The following is a 15,087-nucleotide window of genomic DNA, read 5'->3' as shown; positions in this document are numbered from 1 at the left end:
AGCCCAAGTTTCATGACCAGCTTTACACTAAAAAGCATCATAAAGGCAACATAAGATTTATGTGGAAAGAGCCATCAGGAGATATTGGAAGCCACCGTGCATTCTATAAAGAAAGAACCATCTCTGAATGCAGGGTTTGATTCAAATCTACAGGAAGATAGTCTTGGGCTCACATCCAGGAATACACTTAGCTACTCAGGGAAATCTAATCCTGTGTTTAAAGTCTTCCCTACCCAGGAAGGTAATTCAGATGTGTTCCTGTCAGATGGATCTTAGTGGAACATAAGAGCTTAAGCACTTTCTCTCATCAAGGCCACCACGAGATGGTCACACCCTCAATTCAGCACTACTGAGAATTATTCACAAGAGAGCATGAAAAAAAATGTAAGGGCTGGTCATTGCATGTGGAGACAAAGCACAAGGACAGAAGAGCAAACATGGTGCAGGACTTTGCACAAACCCACGGGCTTTCCCTGCACCTCCCAAACACGAGCAGTGCAGAACTCACCATAGTCTGTGTCATCAGCAGCCCAGCCCTGCACAGGCCAGAAATAGGGGGTCTGCAGAGAAATGAGTCTCTGGTTAGTGCACAAAGGCCTTGAACTCATGCCAAGAGACACCTGGAACCACCCACACTGGAGGGAGGAAAGTTCTCTGCTGTACTCAGAGCCTCAGTCCTTAGCTGTGTGTCAGCTGGCATGGTGGTGCAGGACAGCTACAGGAGAATCGACTGCCAATATCAAATCCACTCCACCTCTCCCATCAGTTAACATGGACAACCTCTCCCTGCTGGCTGAGCACTCACATTGAGATGCTGGAGCCTGATTTGGCACCATGTGGGAACCAGACTCCTCATTCCAAGTACCAGTGAGGGCACTCTGATTTCCCATTGTAGTGGAAACAGTCCAACCACAAACACTGAAAACATCCTCTTATAACTGTGCTTTTTGTACATTCATTATTCAATGATCCCAGATCATTCTACTTCCAACCAGCAATGCCATTTGCTACTTTAAAACCTGGAAGGGAACACACATTTGGAAGAAAGCAGAGCTATTATTAAGCTGAACAAGTACACTAATTTAGTTGAAGAAGCTATCACAGGTTCCCTGTAAACTGCACTCTGAGGCTTCTCTGTGGATCCCTTCCTCCTGCACACTGAACAACTGCAGGGCTGCACAGCCTGGACTCACAACTACAGGTCCTGGGGAACTGCCCCAGCTGCCTGCTTTTAATAAAAACTAGTGCTGAACCCTCTCACAACAGCTTAGAGAAGCTGCAACTCACTTGGAACCTGTACAGGCTGCCATCTGCCTTGAGGGTGAGGTTCTTTGGCTCCTGAAGAGGGTAGATGTATCCATATTTGACAAACAGGTCTCCCAGGTGGAGTGCCTCTGAAAATGGAGAAGGCAGACGTTTTGATTGCACAGAAACACTGCACTGGAATTAAAAGTGAGCTCCTATGCAGGGGAGAAGAATTCATCCAAAAGGTTTTGTCTATGGAGACCTTAAAGTTTTGTAACTCGAAGCTGAAAAAGCCTCAATTTCCACATTTTTACCCACCTTCTGCAGTGATCTGCAAGCGCTGAAGGATCCACTGCAATATATCATTACCTGCAAGGCAAAAAAACCCATCAGGTGAAAATGAGACCTCTCCAGTCCACAGCCCTCACTGAGCTCTGAATCCCCCCAAGGGCACAGACCCCTTTTTGCAAATGTACTTTCAAATGCACCACACAAGGCAGCACAGATGAAATGCACTGCTGGTCTCCCACTGGCCATCCTGTCACTCACCAAGCCAGCACCATTCCCTGGGAGAGGGAGCCCGAGGCAGGCAGTGACCCTGGGATGGCACAGCAAGAGTGTGCACAAGCACACCTGGCCTGAGCTGCACCTAAACCCTCACAGGTGGCTTAGAGAGGGTTTAAGCAATACAACAGATTTCACACCCAGGGAAGGTGAAGTGCCTTAAGCAATGCAACAGCCTTCACACCCAGGGAAGGTGAAGTGCCACTTGTTTTGCATCACCTTGTCTTGAAAGATTAACTGCAAAGAACCTCCAGATTCACAGATCACAGTCCCGTGTCAGTTTTATAGAACACCAGTGACTGGTGCTCTAAGAGTCCTTGAAGGAACAGAAGGGATATCTGAATCTCAGACCCAAGCTGCAGTGGTAACAGGATTTATCAAAGGGAGACAAGATTTCTGCATTCACACACATTTTATCTCTCCCAGTTCTTTTCTTGGAGTGTGAGGAGTCGTACCCACAGTCAGCATAAATCTCCAGCAGTTTCAGTTTTATGTTCTGGGGGGCAAATTTCATGAACCTCCTTCCATTTAAAGAGGGTAAAAATGCACTTGTTCCCTGATCAATTACTGGTCTTTCCTTCCAGACCTCCCTTAGGATTGCAGACTGAGGTGTCGACCTTTCTTGACATTGCAGTGATGACTTAACTTTCTAATAGGGGCTCAGAGCTCTTATCCTACTGCCAGCTTCCTGAAATAGATGAAATTAAAGGATTATCTCATCACTCATTTCTAGACAGCTCTCTCTGTAAGCACTTTCCCCCAAAGGTGCACATTCAACATCGAGGTTTATTTGTGAGCCATTTTACTGACTTTGAGTGAATTTAACTAGTTGGCCTCCTGCACATGCAGAGCCAGGCTCTCTCCAGTGGATCTGTGTCCACAGCTCCAATGCCTTCACCAGACCCAGGCTCTCTCCAGTGGATCTGTGTCCACAGCTCCAATGCCTTCACTAGACCCAGGCTCTCTCCAGTGGATCTGTGTCCACAGCTCCAATGCCTCCACCAGACCCAGGCTCTCTCCAGTGGATCTGTGTCCACTGCTCCAGTACCTTCACCAGACCCTTGCCAGACATGAATCAGTATCTTTTGCAACAGCCAGTAGTCCATCAGTATCCATGCAGCTTGTGCAGCACTAAAAATATCACAGTTTAGAGAGCAGTGAGCAAAGGGACTGGAACTCACTTGCCTCTCAGAAGTGGACTAGAATTTATGACTTATGCAAGAGGCAACTTGCAGCACTTTTAGTTAAGGAACCAGAATGAAGCAGGCAGCACGCAAAGAGGATGAGTGCCAACAGGCACTGCCCCTCCACACCAGCTGGCCATGGACTTTTAGGAAGTGGTATTTTATGTTGGGCAGACATCAAGAGAAGTTCTTGTTCCCCTTCACTTAATCTGTGTGGGACACCATCTTCAGCACAGGGGAATCTTCCCTGCAGCGCTGCCTTAACTATTCCCTGACAGCTCTGGGAGGCAAGGCCAGCTCCTTTGTACATGCAAACCTCCACCAAACTCAGCTGCATAATAACTGTGTGAGCCAGGATGTGGTTTGCACTGCAATGCATGGAGGGTGCTGCTGAGAACGAGCTTCAGATGTGTCCAAGTTCTTCCTGACCCTTTCACCGACTGACTCTACCCATGGGCAAGAGACTTCAGTGGCTCTGCATCCTCGCCTTTAAAAAAAAAAAAAAATTGGGGCAAACAACACCCAGGGCCTACCAGACTTTGCAAACACAGTGGGGAAAGTCTCCTGAGTTGCCTGGAGCAAACTCACTGGTTTCAGTGGGAGTTTTTGTTCTGAATTTCAAAGCGCTGCAGAAAGACCAAAGCGGGAGGAAGAAACTTTGGTAAGAGTATCTGTGAATATTTACAGCAGAGGGTTCCTCACAAGAGCTTTTGTGGAGGCTTGGAGCACAGGGAAGCAGAGGTACTGATAGTGCCCAGTCAAAGGAGGAGCAGGCACAAGGAGGCTGAGATAAGAGCTGCCTGTAACACTGAACACAGCACAGCTCCTGTCTGCTGCTTCCTCAGCCTGCTTGAATGAGGCAAAGCTGTCACTTAGAGGCACAGAAGTGGGTTGAGTATTTTGTGTTTTCCTGCCTACTAAAGAAAAATTATTACTAGGAGTAAACATTAAATGGGAGACTAATTGCTTATTGCTCATTTCTAAAGTACCATCTTTCAGTCTGCCTCCAGGCTGCTTATTTTAATGGGGTTTTAATATTTATCTTTATTTGTGATCCAGCCTCACTGGGAATATGATAAGTCTGGAGGCTGCAGTACTTATTCACCTCTATGCTGAAAGAAAGCAAGGTCACTTGAGTTAACCCCCAGGAGACAGCTGAAAGTGCAAGTTATCAATCTTTGTGTCTCTGACTCAAAGAGCAGGAATGAAGTGAGACACAAGTGAGGATGAGATAAAGGGAGCAGGTACATCTCAAAGGATGTACAGTGAATATTTGTTGGGAAAAAGGCTCCAGCATTCAGCCAGGCACTAGCAACCCTGGCCATGGGGTCCACACACAGCTTTTCTCTGCTGAACTTTCTTAGCCAGGTCCCTTCCCCCAGGGAAGCTCTTACCTGTCACAGCATGTGGGATGCTGGCAACCATCACTGTCTGTGTCTGTGTCTTGATGCCTGTGTCTGGACTCTGCATCTCCATCATAAGTGCTTCAATCTGCAAAGCATGGGATGGGATGGATTACAGGAGTGGGCAGGAGGGAGCCCCAGGACCACTGCAGCATTCCAGAGGGGTGGGCAGTGGTGTGCCACAGGAATGGATTTGACAGCCACAACCCTCTCCAAACCTCCCCCCTGCCATGAGAGATGCCACCTCCAAACCACATCAGCTCTCACACTGACTCACAGGGTCGCTCCCTCCCACTGAACACAGCCAGGGTTAGCAGACCAGGGACAGGATGCAACCACTCCATGAGAGCTGAGTTCAGAAAAAAGAAATAAATAAAATCTCTGCTACCCATAAATGTTCCTCTCTAGCTCAGTGGGATCTTTGCTGGGGCAATTTGAAAGAAAAAAAAAGGGGAGGAAATAGAATCTGTGCTTCTATTGTACAGATCCCCCAGCTGTGCACAGACTTGTAGATATTGCACCATGCACCATGTATATAAGCAATATTTTGGCTGGAGACCAAACAGCAAAGGTTCTGTTTCTGGTCTGCTGATAATCACCAGGCAGGACTGCAGAAGAGCAAGAGAAGCACATTGCTTTGCTCTGGGGCTGAGCAAGAAGCTCAAACTGGGGGGTGGGGGGGATGAGAACTGTCCTTTGAGACAGCACAGCCTGAGACACACAGCTTTGAGACAGGGTCTATGGGCAGCAGAGCTCAGTCCCTCCAGGGATGGGGCAGAGACACACCACCCAGAGCAACATCATCCCATCTGGCAGCATCTCCCACCTGGACTCCTGAGTGATGCTTTTAACAGAGAATGAGTCTCACCCTCAGGGCCAGACCTCTTCTATTTCTGGTTTCCAATTATCTTTAATTATTTTAAAAGATCTTTTATTTGACTTCCTACTAGCACCATCCCAAAAGCACAAGACCCCTGCTTCCCCTTGGGATCCTCTGCTCAGATGGGTGGATTGGGCCACGCTCCTCACCTCCCTGCTTTAGATCATCCGAGTGCTGTGAGAGCACTGGTTTTGGGGATGATGCTCTTCTTTCTGTCTTCTGCTTCCAGAGATACTAAATCAAAGCTGTTTCAACAGGACCAATTTGGTCTCTCTGCACATTCATTTTGGGTGAGGCTGTAGCTTTTTAACTAGGAGTAGAGGATTTAATGAGTGTGACTTGATGACACTCACGCATAATGAAGGGCATTGTCTTCACAGGCACCACAGTGACTTTGTTCCCAAGTCTTGCCAAGTTCAGTGAGGATTTAAGCTGTAGTGACAGGATGCACCCTGGGCCTGCCAGTAAAACTGGGTTTTCAACTGCTTTTAAAGGCAGTGACAAATTAATACTAAAACAGAGAAGCCTGGTAAAACTTCACACAAATATTTGTATAAATACGTATACAAAATAATTTAAAATAGCAAAACCAGACCCAAAGTGATGCAGACTTTCTTAGGCCTTTCAACAGAACCCACAATTTCAGCCTCAGCAAATTCAAGGCTGTGCATGGAGAGATGCCTGTGGAGCTGTGTGGGATGAGCTGAGGTAGGATGGTCCAGCAGGCAGGGAGCTAATTTAGGAAATTCAGATTCAGTTCCCTCTAAGCCTCTCAGGTATCTTGGGAAGTCACTTACTCTCTATAACTGCACAGTCACTCAGCAGGGAACACTTCAGCACATGGATACAGGGGGCAAACACAGCCCTGCTCATCCCCACCACACCCCAGTGCTGCGACCACCCGGCAGGTCCCACCAGGCTCATGCAGGATTTGTTCCCTGCAAGTGGCACAGCACATCCCTCTCCAGCACAGGGCTGCTGTTCTACCCTGGTGGGCTCAAACAGGTCTTTAACCAGCTGAAAGCAGGGAATTGGCTCAGAAACCCACACAGCCTCCCAGCACAGCGTGTTCCCTTCCTTCAACCAGCAGCTCTTGTCGCCTTCATACCCTGCCACACTCCCTCTTGTCACTGGAGAAATTATATGCATTAAAAAGGAAGGAGCTGCTGTTAGGGCTGAAAACCATTCACCTTGCTGATCAAAACTCAGCCTGTCTCTTCTCCTAAGGGAACACTGGTGATTATGGTGACCAGGAGTTGCCATTGGCACCGGTGAGAGGCCAGGAGGGCTGCTTAAAACCCAGCAGGAGCATTTCCTTGCTTTGCTCAGGGCTCCAGTACATTCTGTCACGCTTTCAGCCAGGAAAGAGCTGCCTGCTTTGAATTTTGCAGAGCCAGAAGCCACTTCCTGGTGCTGGCTGGTGGGTGGAGATGCACACAGAGGTAAATATCAGGACTTCCAAAGGAGCCAGGCTCTGGGGAGAGCTCACCTCAAGCACAGAGCCACCATGGGGCACATGGAGTTCTCCCTTCAGAGCAACAAGAATCTCTTCATGGAGGTGACCTCACCCTGAAAGCCACAAAGGAGCAACAGGAAAACTGTCTGTCCCCCATCTAATTGCAGGAAGTCACAGGGCTCACTGAGTGCAAAGCAAAACTCAAACTCACAGCTTGGGAAATGCCCAGGCAGATGAGGACCAGCAGCTGCTGGAAGGTCTAAGCCTGAGAAGCCAAGCCTGGCTGGAAAAGCCTCCAGCCAGGCTGGGGATGGTCCCTCCCTGGTTGCTGTGCAGCTTTGGGAGCAGCCACTGGGAACCAGAGCAAGGAAGAGGCAGAGGAAAAGGCAAACAGCATCCAATCCATCAGCCCTACGCAGAAGGTATGAGTCACAATGCAGCTCCTGTAGCACAGCAAGGAAAAACACACAGCCCAGCAGCTGCAGGAAAGCACAGCCCTGCTTCCAGCTTTGCCAGGGGATGCCCAACAGAGCCAGACCCTGATCCTGGAGCAGGCACAGGCACCAAGGGCTTGGCCTCACTGAAGTTCTCCCAGCACCCAGCCAAGTGCATCCAGCCAAAACACATTTCAGGGGCTTCTGTCCCAACAGATCTTTGTGCCAGTATTCTTCTTACCAAGACAGTTTATAGAATAAAGCAGCCTAAGTGTCAGCATGAGTGTTTGCTGGATGAGCAGGTGTTGCAGGGCCTTGGAGGGGGCTCTCCAATCCCCCCCTTGGTTCAGCCATGAAGACCAAGCTCCACATCGAGCCCAAGTCGTGCAGAGCAGCCTCACAGCAAGAACACAGCACTGCTAAAGCAACCCCCTGTCCTCTCCCCGTGTCAGTGGCAGGATTGCTGTGATCATGAGCTTCATGCTGGAGCAGCACCACAGAAAGGCACACGGGGCCAGCAGCCTGAGAGCAGGGCAGGGATCCCCTGTGTGTCAGCTGGCAGCAAAGCGTGAGCACGGGCTTAAGCAATTAACAAAGCTCCTCTCCAGGATTTTAGGTCCTTGTGGATTTAAGCCTGTAAGGTGCTCACTGGATGCTCAGCATCCTCAGCTCCCACCACAGGCAACCTGTAAGGGTGATTGGTGTACCCAGACAGCTCTGAGGACGTGGCTGGCTGCACACAGACCACACTGCCACAGAACAGCCAAGGCTCCAAACACAGCTTCTCCAAGGTCTGGAAAGAACAGAGGAGGAACAAAAGCAAAGATGAGAGCCAGGGCCTTTCTGCTGACCACCCAGGAGCTTCCTTTCCTGCTGCTAACAGGTCTTAGACCAGCAAAGCACAGGCACTACTGAAACCCCCTCGCTGCTCACAGTGTGAGTGGTGCTTGCTCTGTGTGTGAGTGGTGAACGCTCTGTAATAGCAATTTGCTGTACTCTGACAGGTCTTCCCACCTGAGGAACTTGGAGCACTTTGCAAAGGCTGCTGCACTCCCACAGAGCAGCTGAAGCACAGCTGCTGGCGGTTGTTTTCTCAAAGCACACAGCTTCTCCTCTGCACCCCCGCACTCGACTCCACAGAGTATTACTCAGTGCAGAATTTAGCCCAGAGTATTTCCCTTGGCAGGGCTCCCCAGCCAAATTTACCCTGCAAGACTCAGCATCAAAGAAAATACCCTCTTTACTTCCTCTGGCGTAAAAAGCACACTGCTTGTACCAAAAAGCAGTGAAAAGCACACACTGCTATGTAAGGCTCATACCTTAGCATTGAACAGCCTCAAATTCCCCTCCCTTCACCCCTGGAATCCTCCTTAGATCATGGGCGTTGAGGAGAGCTAACTACAACTGGAACAGCAACTCGCTGGGCATACTTGTCACTGGAAATTCAGTTAATTCCACTCAACAGGATAAGCCACAGGCAGGAGAGGTGAGTAGGAGAAAAGCTAGCTTAATACTCTGCTTTTTAAAATCTGCAGATACCAGTTTACTACAACTGGCGACGCTTTTGAATGAATGCTACAGAAAAAAAACCCCACCAAATGCTTTACAAAATTACACATCACACCCAAAAGCGTGGGCAATAGTTCTTCCCACGCCTTAGAGTGCTTCTGGTCACAAATACGCTCATTTCTGAAAAACTGGAAGGAGGCAGAGAGCAGACACTGGCTGTAATACATCCTCTGAAAGCAGACATCAGCTGCAAACACTGGGAACCACACACCGGACCAACTGGCCCAGAGCTGCATTGACTGGCCTGGCACTGCAGGTGATGGGTTTTCCCCTGGGAAACAACACATTTGAGCGGTTTGGGGGAAAAATATAGGAGGGGGAGGAAACGTGTCAGGAGAATCATTCAGCTGAGGCTAAGCTATAAAAATAAACAAAATTACAGTTCTCTTTTCTCCGTCACTTCAGCACACACCGACCCCCAGAGCCAGTTGGGGTCCACGGGGCTCTGCAACAGGTCATGGCCCCAAACTCCCGGGGATGGGGCTGTCACCCCTCGGACCCCACACGCCCAGAGCTGCCCCGGGGGAGCCGCGGCCGAGCAGGATGCTGTGAACACACCTCACCCCAGTCAAAGCAGAGCCAGCGCTGCCCCGGGCACCGCATCGCCCCGCCCGGACGCGGCACCGGCGTGCCCGCCAGCGCTGATGCCCATAACGGTGCGGCTGTCCCGGCGCTCACCTTTTTGAGGAAGGCCATCCGCGGGCGGTATCGCTGGCCCTGGTCGAGCCGTGTGACGGTCATGGTGGCGGAGAGGCGGCGGAGCGGTGGCGGAGCGGAGGCAGCGGCGGAGCGGCCCCGGCCGGGCGCACCTGGCTGCGGGCACCCACACCCGCCGGGGGCGGCGCCACCGCCGCGCGCCGCAGCCAATCAGCGCCCGCCGCCCCGCGCTCATTTGCATGAAGGGGCGCGCGGCGGCCGCGTGGGGGCGCTCGAGGGAGCGCGCGGAGGGGCCGGGAATGGGAATGGGAATGGGAATGGGAATGGGAATGGGAATGGGAATGGGAATGGGGATGGGAATCGGAATGGGAATGGGGATGGGGATGGGAATGGGAATGGGAATGGGAATGGGAATGGGGATGGGGATGGGGATGGGGATGGGAATGGGAATGGGAATGGGGATGGGGATGGGAATGGGAATGGGAATGGGGATGGGGATGGGAATGGGAATGGCAATGGGATGGGATGGGAATGGCGATGGGATGGGATGGGATGGGATGGGATGGGACGGGATGGGATGGGATGGGATGGGATGGGATGAGATGGGATGGGATAAAGTGTAGTGCAATGGAATGGAGTGGAATGAGATGGAAGGAGGGGGCCAGCGCTGGGTGCAGGGCCTTAGGTCTGGGTTTGGAGCAGGGATGGGGGCTGATGGAAAGCCGATGGTCCGGGTGGGGTCATGCAGTGCCCAGGGCAGCGCTGGCGCTACTTTGGCCGGGGTGGGCTGTGTTCACAGCATCCTGTTTGGCCACAGCTCCCCTGGGGCACCATTGGGTGTCTGAGGTCCGAGCAGGGACAGCCCCAATCCCGGGAGTTTGGGGCCATGACCTGTTGCAGAGCTTGTGGATGCCAGCTGGCTCTGGGGGTCAGGCTGGGGGGCAGCGTGAGCTGAAGTGACAGAGAAAACAAAGGTGTGGGGTCATTCTGGAAAGTGCTGGGTGCCAGCAGCAGTCCAGGAGAGCTGAGTTTGGGAGTCACACTGGAAACAGCCCTTTTCATAGAGCAGGTGGTGTTGGGGAGGCAGCAGCTGGCAAAGCCCCTGTGCACTGCTCGTTTCTCTGGAGAGGGGAGAATCTCCCCCTGAAGCACTCCTGGTGTGGAGCTGGGCTGAACACAGGCACCAAGGAGTTGTGACTGGGAATTGTGGTGCGTGTGCTGCCCCTTGAGTGCCACCAACCTCGGGCAGCTCAGCTGTGGATGCAGGAGCCAGCTGGGCGGTTTGGGGAGTTGGTGGCTTTTCCATGTGGGGAAATGGTGACGAATGGTGATGAGAGGAAGACCATGGGGTTAAAGTGCTTCCTCAAAACCAAGCTGTCTCATGCCCATGGGCGGGGGAACAGCACCTGACTGGCAGCACTGGGAAACCAAGAGCTCTGTTTTCCCGGTTTCTCCAGAAAGCGGTGGGATTTCCTTCCTGCTGTTCCTCGGAACCATTTGTAGTTTAAAACAGAACAACTTGTTTTGTTATACAAGTGGTGGTGGGAGGACTCAGAAATATTCCAGGTGAGGTGCAAACACTGGCCTAAGCAAAGGATCAATCACCACGAACTGCACAAGCCCCACATACTCAGAGGAATGGTCATTTCAACCCAAAATACTGACTTTAATGGTTCCACTGAGGAATACAGGTGCCTTATTCATGAGAAACATTTGAAAACTGGGTCTACAAATGAGTTCAGAAATAAAACTGTCTTACAGGAAATCCAGGAGAGATAGCTCTGAAAAGCTCATGCTGAGGTGTGAGCTCTTCAGCCTTGTTGAGCTCCAAAGATCCCGGTAATTTTAAATCCTGCTGATCCCCCAGACACCCCTTCGTAGATCAGGTGTGGGGTTTTTCCATTTTTAGTTGTCTCTGATGAGCTTTAATAAAGCTTCTGGATATTTCTCTCTTTATTATAAAGCTACTTGGTGTCCCTGCTATAGAAGATGTCCAATGTAAAGTCAGCTTTATTAACATCTGCGAATGACCCACAGCACCAAACAGACAGTCAGAGATGAACCACATTTCACCTGTGCCCAGGTGAACCACCCCAGTGCTTAATGCTCTTGGGCAGATCTGCCACGTGAAGCATGAGGCACGTAAATCAGATTATAGAGGCTTGTCGAGGGCAGACACTCCTGGGCCTCTAATCACAAACCCCACACTTCTGGAAAGCAAAGAATTCCATAGTCCCTGACACAGTCTGGCTGTTTATGTGTGAATTGGTTGGTAGAGAAAGCAAGGGACTTGAACAGCAGGAAGAGTGGTGGAGAACAGCAATAGCAGCAGGGTCCCTGCTGATTTCTGACTCCCCAAGTTCATCCTGGCCTTCCCGCCCCACAGGTTATGTAGAAATACATTCCCTGGGGAATTGCCTTTACCTCCCAGTACCCACTTTCTGCTGTAAATGCAGTGCTATTTATGTAGCTGCAAGTTTCCATGGATGTTCATAGCCCAGGCTGGAGGCAAATGATGCTGTAGTGGAAACACACTCGTAGTCATCACATCACAGGGCAATGGTGCATGTCCATGAGCTCTGCAGAGCCCACAGAACCCTCTCAGCCTGCACAGGGCTGGGGATTGAGAGGTGGGGTTTGTCTCTCTGCTCTCCTTGTGAAGCCCCACAAGCTGTGATGGTTCTTAGCAGACCCGCTCACAACTCTCGACAGTCTCTCTCGTGGAGAGCACTGCGGAGGGAATCCCCCCTTTTCTGAAAGATCACGTTTCCTACGTGGTTGCCCCTTCTTCACACATCAGAAGTTGAATCATGCAACACAAAAGGCATGTGGTGAGTAAACTACCTTTCTATCTAAGGAAACTGGGGACGGCCCTGAGGGGAAGGAAGGAGTAACGTAAGTGAAGCGATGAGAGCAGCAAGTGGAGGCTCAATTTCAGCACACAGTTCCTTCCAGGAAGATTTCAAAGCAGTTTACCAAAAAAAAAAAAAAAAAAAAAAGAAGTAAAAATTGTGCAAACTGTGGCATAAAGACGTGACAGTCTCGAGTCTCCCAGCAAGGCAATGGTTAAAGGAATATCTCCAGGGTCTGTTGTCCTGCCTGGTGGGGTACAAGCACTCAAATGAGAAGCTTCCTTAGTAGCCACATGGGAAGAGCTGTGAGCACAAATGGGCAGCATTTGCTTCCCGTCACTCCTGGGCTTTCCAGGAAAGCTAAGGAAAGAAGTGGCAAAGAGGAAGGAAAAAAGCCAAACAGAGAAAGACCTTACGCACTCTGCCTTAGAGAAGAAGCCCAGCTGCTGCGGTGGGAGGATGCAGCTGGGGTAACACCTGACCTGGATGATGCTGAGCCCTCTCCAGGGAACACCGTTATCCTCAGCACAGGAATAGCCCTTCCCACTGTGCAGCACGCTGAGAGCCACGCTCCTGTGCCAGGAGATTGGGAATGACATACCTGGGAGGTGTTGGAGAGCTGCCCAGCCAAGGGGAACATGAAGGGGAAAGGAGGGAGGAAGTCAGGGACTACCCAAGACTTAGATGACTTGGCTGTAGAAACTCAGGAGACCTCTGCAGTTCTGGAGATGAGAGCTGTGTCAAAAAATTAGTTTTAAAACTTAGACCAGAGCTCAGGAATGTCTGGCTTCCACAGCTGTACTAAGACCACCAGTATGTGCTCCTTGGGTCACTGCATTAATTTTATACCACATCCTGCTCTCCTAAGAGAAATGCCTTTTTTTTTTTAGGTAAGGCCACATGAAAAAATTCCTGTGGAACTTACCTCCATGTGGAGCCAAACTCTAAGGTGTGAACACTGATACTCACTGCAGATAACACTGATACTCATCACAGATTTTGAAGGTCCTTCCAATTGAGGCAAAGTGACATTTCCATGTGGTAAAGCCAGTAACAGATAAAGATTTCCACTGTCTTTTGCTCACTGTCTCCGTGCAGCCCCACATGAGGCCAGACCCAGAGTGTTTGCTCAGCCTGGTGCCACAGCCCAGCAGTACCAGGAAGCTCCTCTGAGACAGGCAAAGAGGAAGTACGTGCCAATTTTTCAAAGTGTTTTAAAAAAACTACTCTCTTTCTGTACCGACAACAAAACCTGCTTAGCTGGCAAGTGCCATCCTGCCCCCCTGACTGAGGGCTGACCTCTCTGGGCCATTCACCTGGCACCTTCCCTGCAGCAGCAGGGACAGCTGAGCCTGGGGATCGTTTCCACAGAATCCCATAATTCCACAATAGTTAGGGTTGGAAGGGACTTCTGGAATGATGCAGTCCAACCCCCTGCCAAGGCAGCGTCACCTGGAGCAGGTGACACAGGAACGTGTCCAGGTGTGTTTTGAAGGTCTCTAGAGAGACTCCACACCCTCCTTGGGCAGCTGTTCCAGTGCTCTGTCACCCTCAACAGAACGAATTTCCTCCTCATGTTGAGGTGGAACTTCTTGTGTTTTAGTTTATGGCTATTGCTCCTCATCCTGTCACTGGGTACCACTGAAAAGACTCTGGCACCGTCCTCTTGGCACCTGCCTGTGAGATACTTATATGCATTGATGAGATCCCCCTCTCAGTCTCCTCTTCTCTAGACTAAACAGGCCCATGTGAAGCCAGGGCCAAGGCCAGGGCCAGGGATGGGGAGGAAGACATGGACAGGAGTGTCTGCTACTGTTCCTGTGTTGAGTCCTGTGTCAGTTCTGGGCCCCTCAGTTGAGGAAAGACATTCATTCTGTGAGTTAGTCTGTTCTGCCATGCCCACGGTGAGAGGACAAGAGGACATGGCCTCAAGGTGAAACAGGGGAGATTCAGAGTAGACATTAGAAAAACCAATTTTCACTGTTAGGGTGGTCAGGCATTGGATCAGGTTTCCCAGGGAGGTGGTGGAGTCACCATCCCTGGAGGTGTTTAAGAGGCATCTTGGACCTGGTGCTGAGTGGATGGTTGGGCTGGGTGATCTTAAAGGTCTCTTCCAACCTTGATGATTCTATGAAGTCATTCTCCACCTTCAACTTTGTTCTCTATTAGCGAAGCACTGTAAAATTATGATCATGTGAATCTATAAACCTTTAACTCCATTACACAGCAGCACCCTGTGGCTGAATGTTCTTTCACTGTGAGTGTTTCCTCAGGAGCAATCTCGCTCTAGCAAGGAGGCACAGCCTGGATCTGCTCCAGAAACGGTGCTGAAAATCTCAATTTCAAGCTTAAGTTCAAAGCGAGTTGGGGGATTTCTTAAGGAAAAGGGAGAAAAAGTCTTAAAAGCAAATTGAGTATAGTTAAAAGGCAACTAGCAGTAGAACAAGAGGGAGGTAGGTTTAGGTCAGACATTAGGAAGAAGTTCTTTACAGAGGGAGTGACTGGCCATTGGAATGGGTTTTCTACAACCACCTGCAAGGAGGTTGTAGCCAGGTGGGAGCCGAGCTCTGCTCCCAGGCAACAAGTGACAGGACAAGAGGCCACAGTCTTAACCTGTGCCAGGGGAGGTTCAGGTTGGATTTCAGGAGGAATTTCTTCACAGAAAGGCTGATTAGGCACTGGAATGGGCTGCCCAGGGAGGTGGTGGAGTCCCCATCCCTGGAGGTGTTTTCTAAGAAGAGACTGGATGTGGCACAGGGGAGGGGGCGTTGGACCAAAGGCTGGACTCCACGGTCTCAGAGGTCTTTTCCAGCCTCGTTGATTCGGCGATTCTCTAAAAGGAA

The 15,087-nt window shown here is 50.5% G+C and overlaps 1 protein-coding gene across 3 annotated transcripts in view; it reads right to left on the bottom strand.

The window, feature by feature from the left end:
• The window catches only part of RGS9 (regulator of G protein signaling 9), a 29,090-nt gene extending 19,557 nt beyond the window's left edge, over window positions 1–9,533 (bottom strand). For all 3 annotated transcript variants that reach the window (XR_003529553.1, XM_027654593.1, XM_027654594.1), the window contains exons 1-5: window positions 9,414–9,533; window positions 4,388–4,484; window positions 1,564–1,614; window positions 1,288–1,394; window positions 509–560 (exon numbers count right to left, since the gene is read on the bottom strand). Coding sequence is in view for 2 of the 3 variants with exons in the window: in XM_027654593.1 (XP_027510394.1) it covers window positions 509–560; window positions 1,288–1,394; window positions 1,564–1,614; window positions 4,388–4,484; window positions 9,414–9,476 (370 nt within the window). In the remaining variant the exon portion in view is untranslated. The remainder of the gene's footprint in view (window positions 1–508; window positions 561–1,287; window positions 1,395–1,563; window positions 1,615–4,387; window positions 4,485–9,413) is intronic.
• Window positions 9,534–15,087: the final 5,554 nt, after the last annotated feature.

This window comes from Corapipo altera, unplaced genomic scaffold, assembly GCF_003945725.1.
Source record: "Corapipo altera isolate COAL_440 unplaced genomic scaffold, ASM394572v1 343, whole genome shotgun sequence".
NCBI lineage: Eukaryota > Metazoa > Chordata > Aves > Passeriformes > Pipridae > Corapipo > Corapipo altera.
Note: the sequence above shows the minus strand (reverse complement) of the source record. Positions and strands in the feature narration are given on the sequence as shown.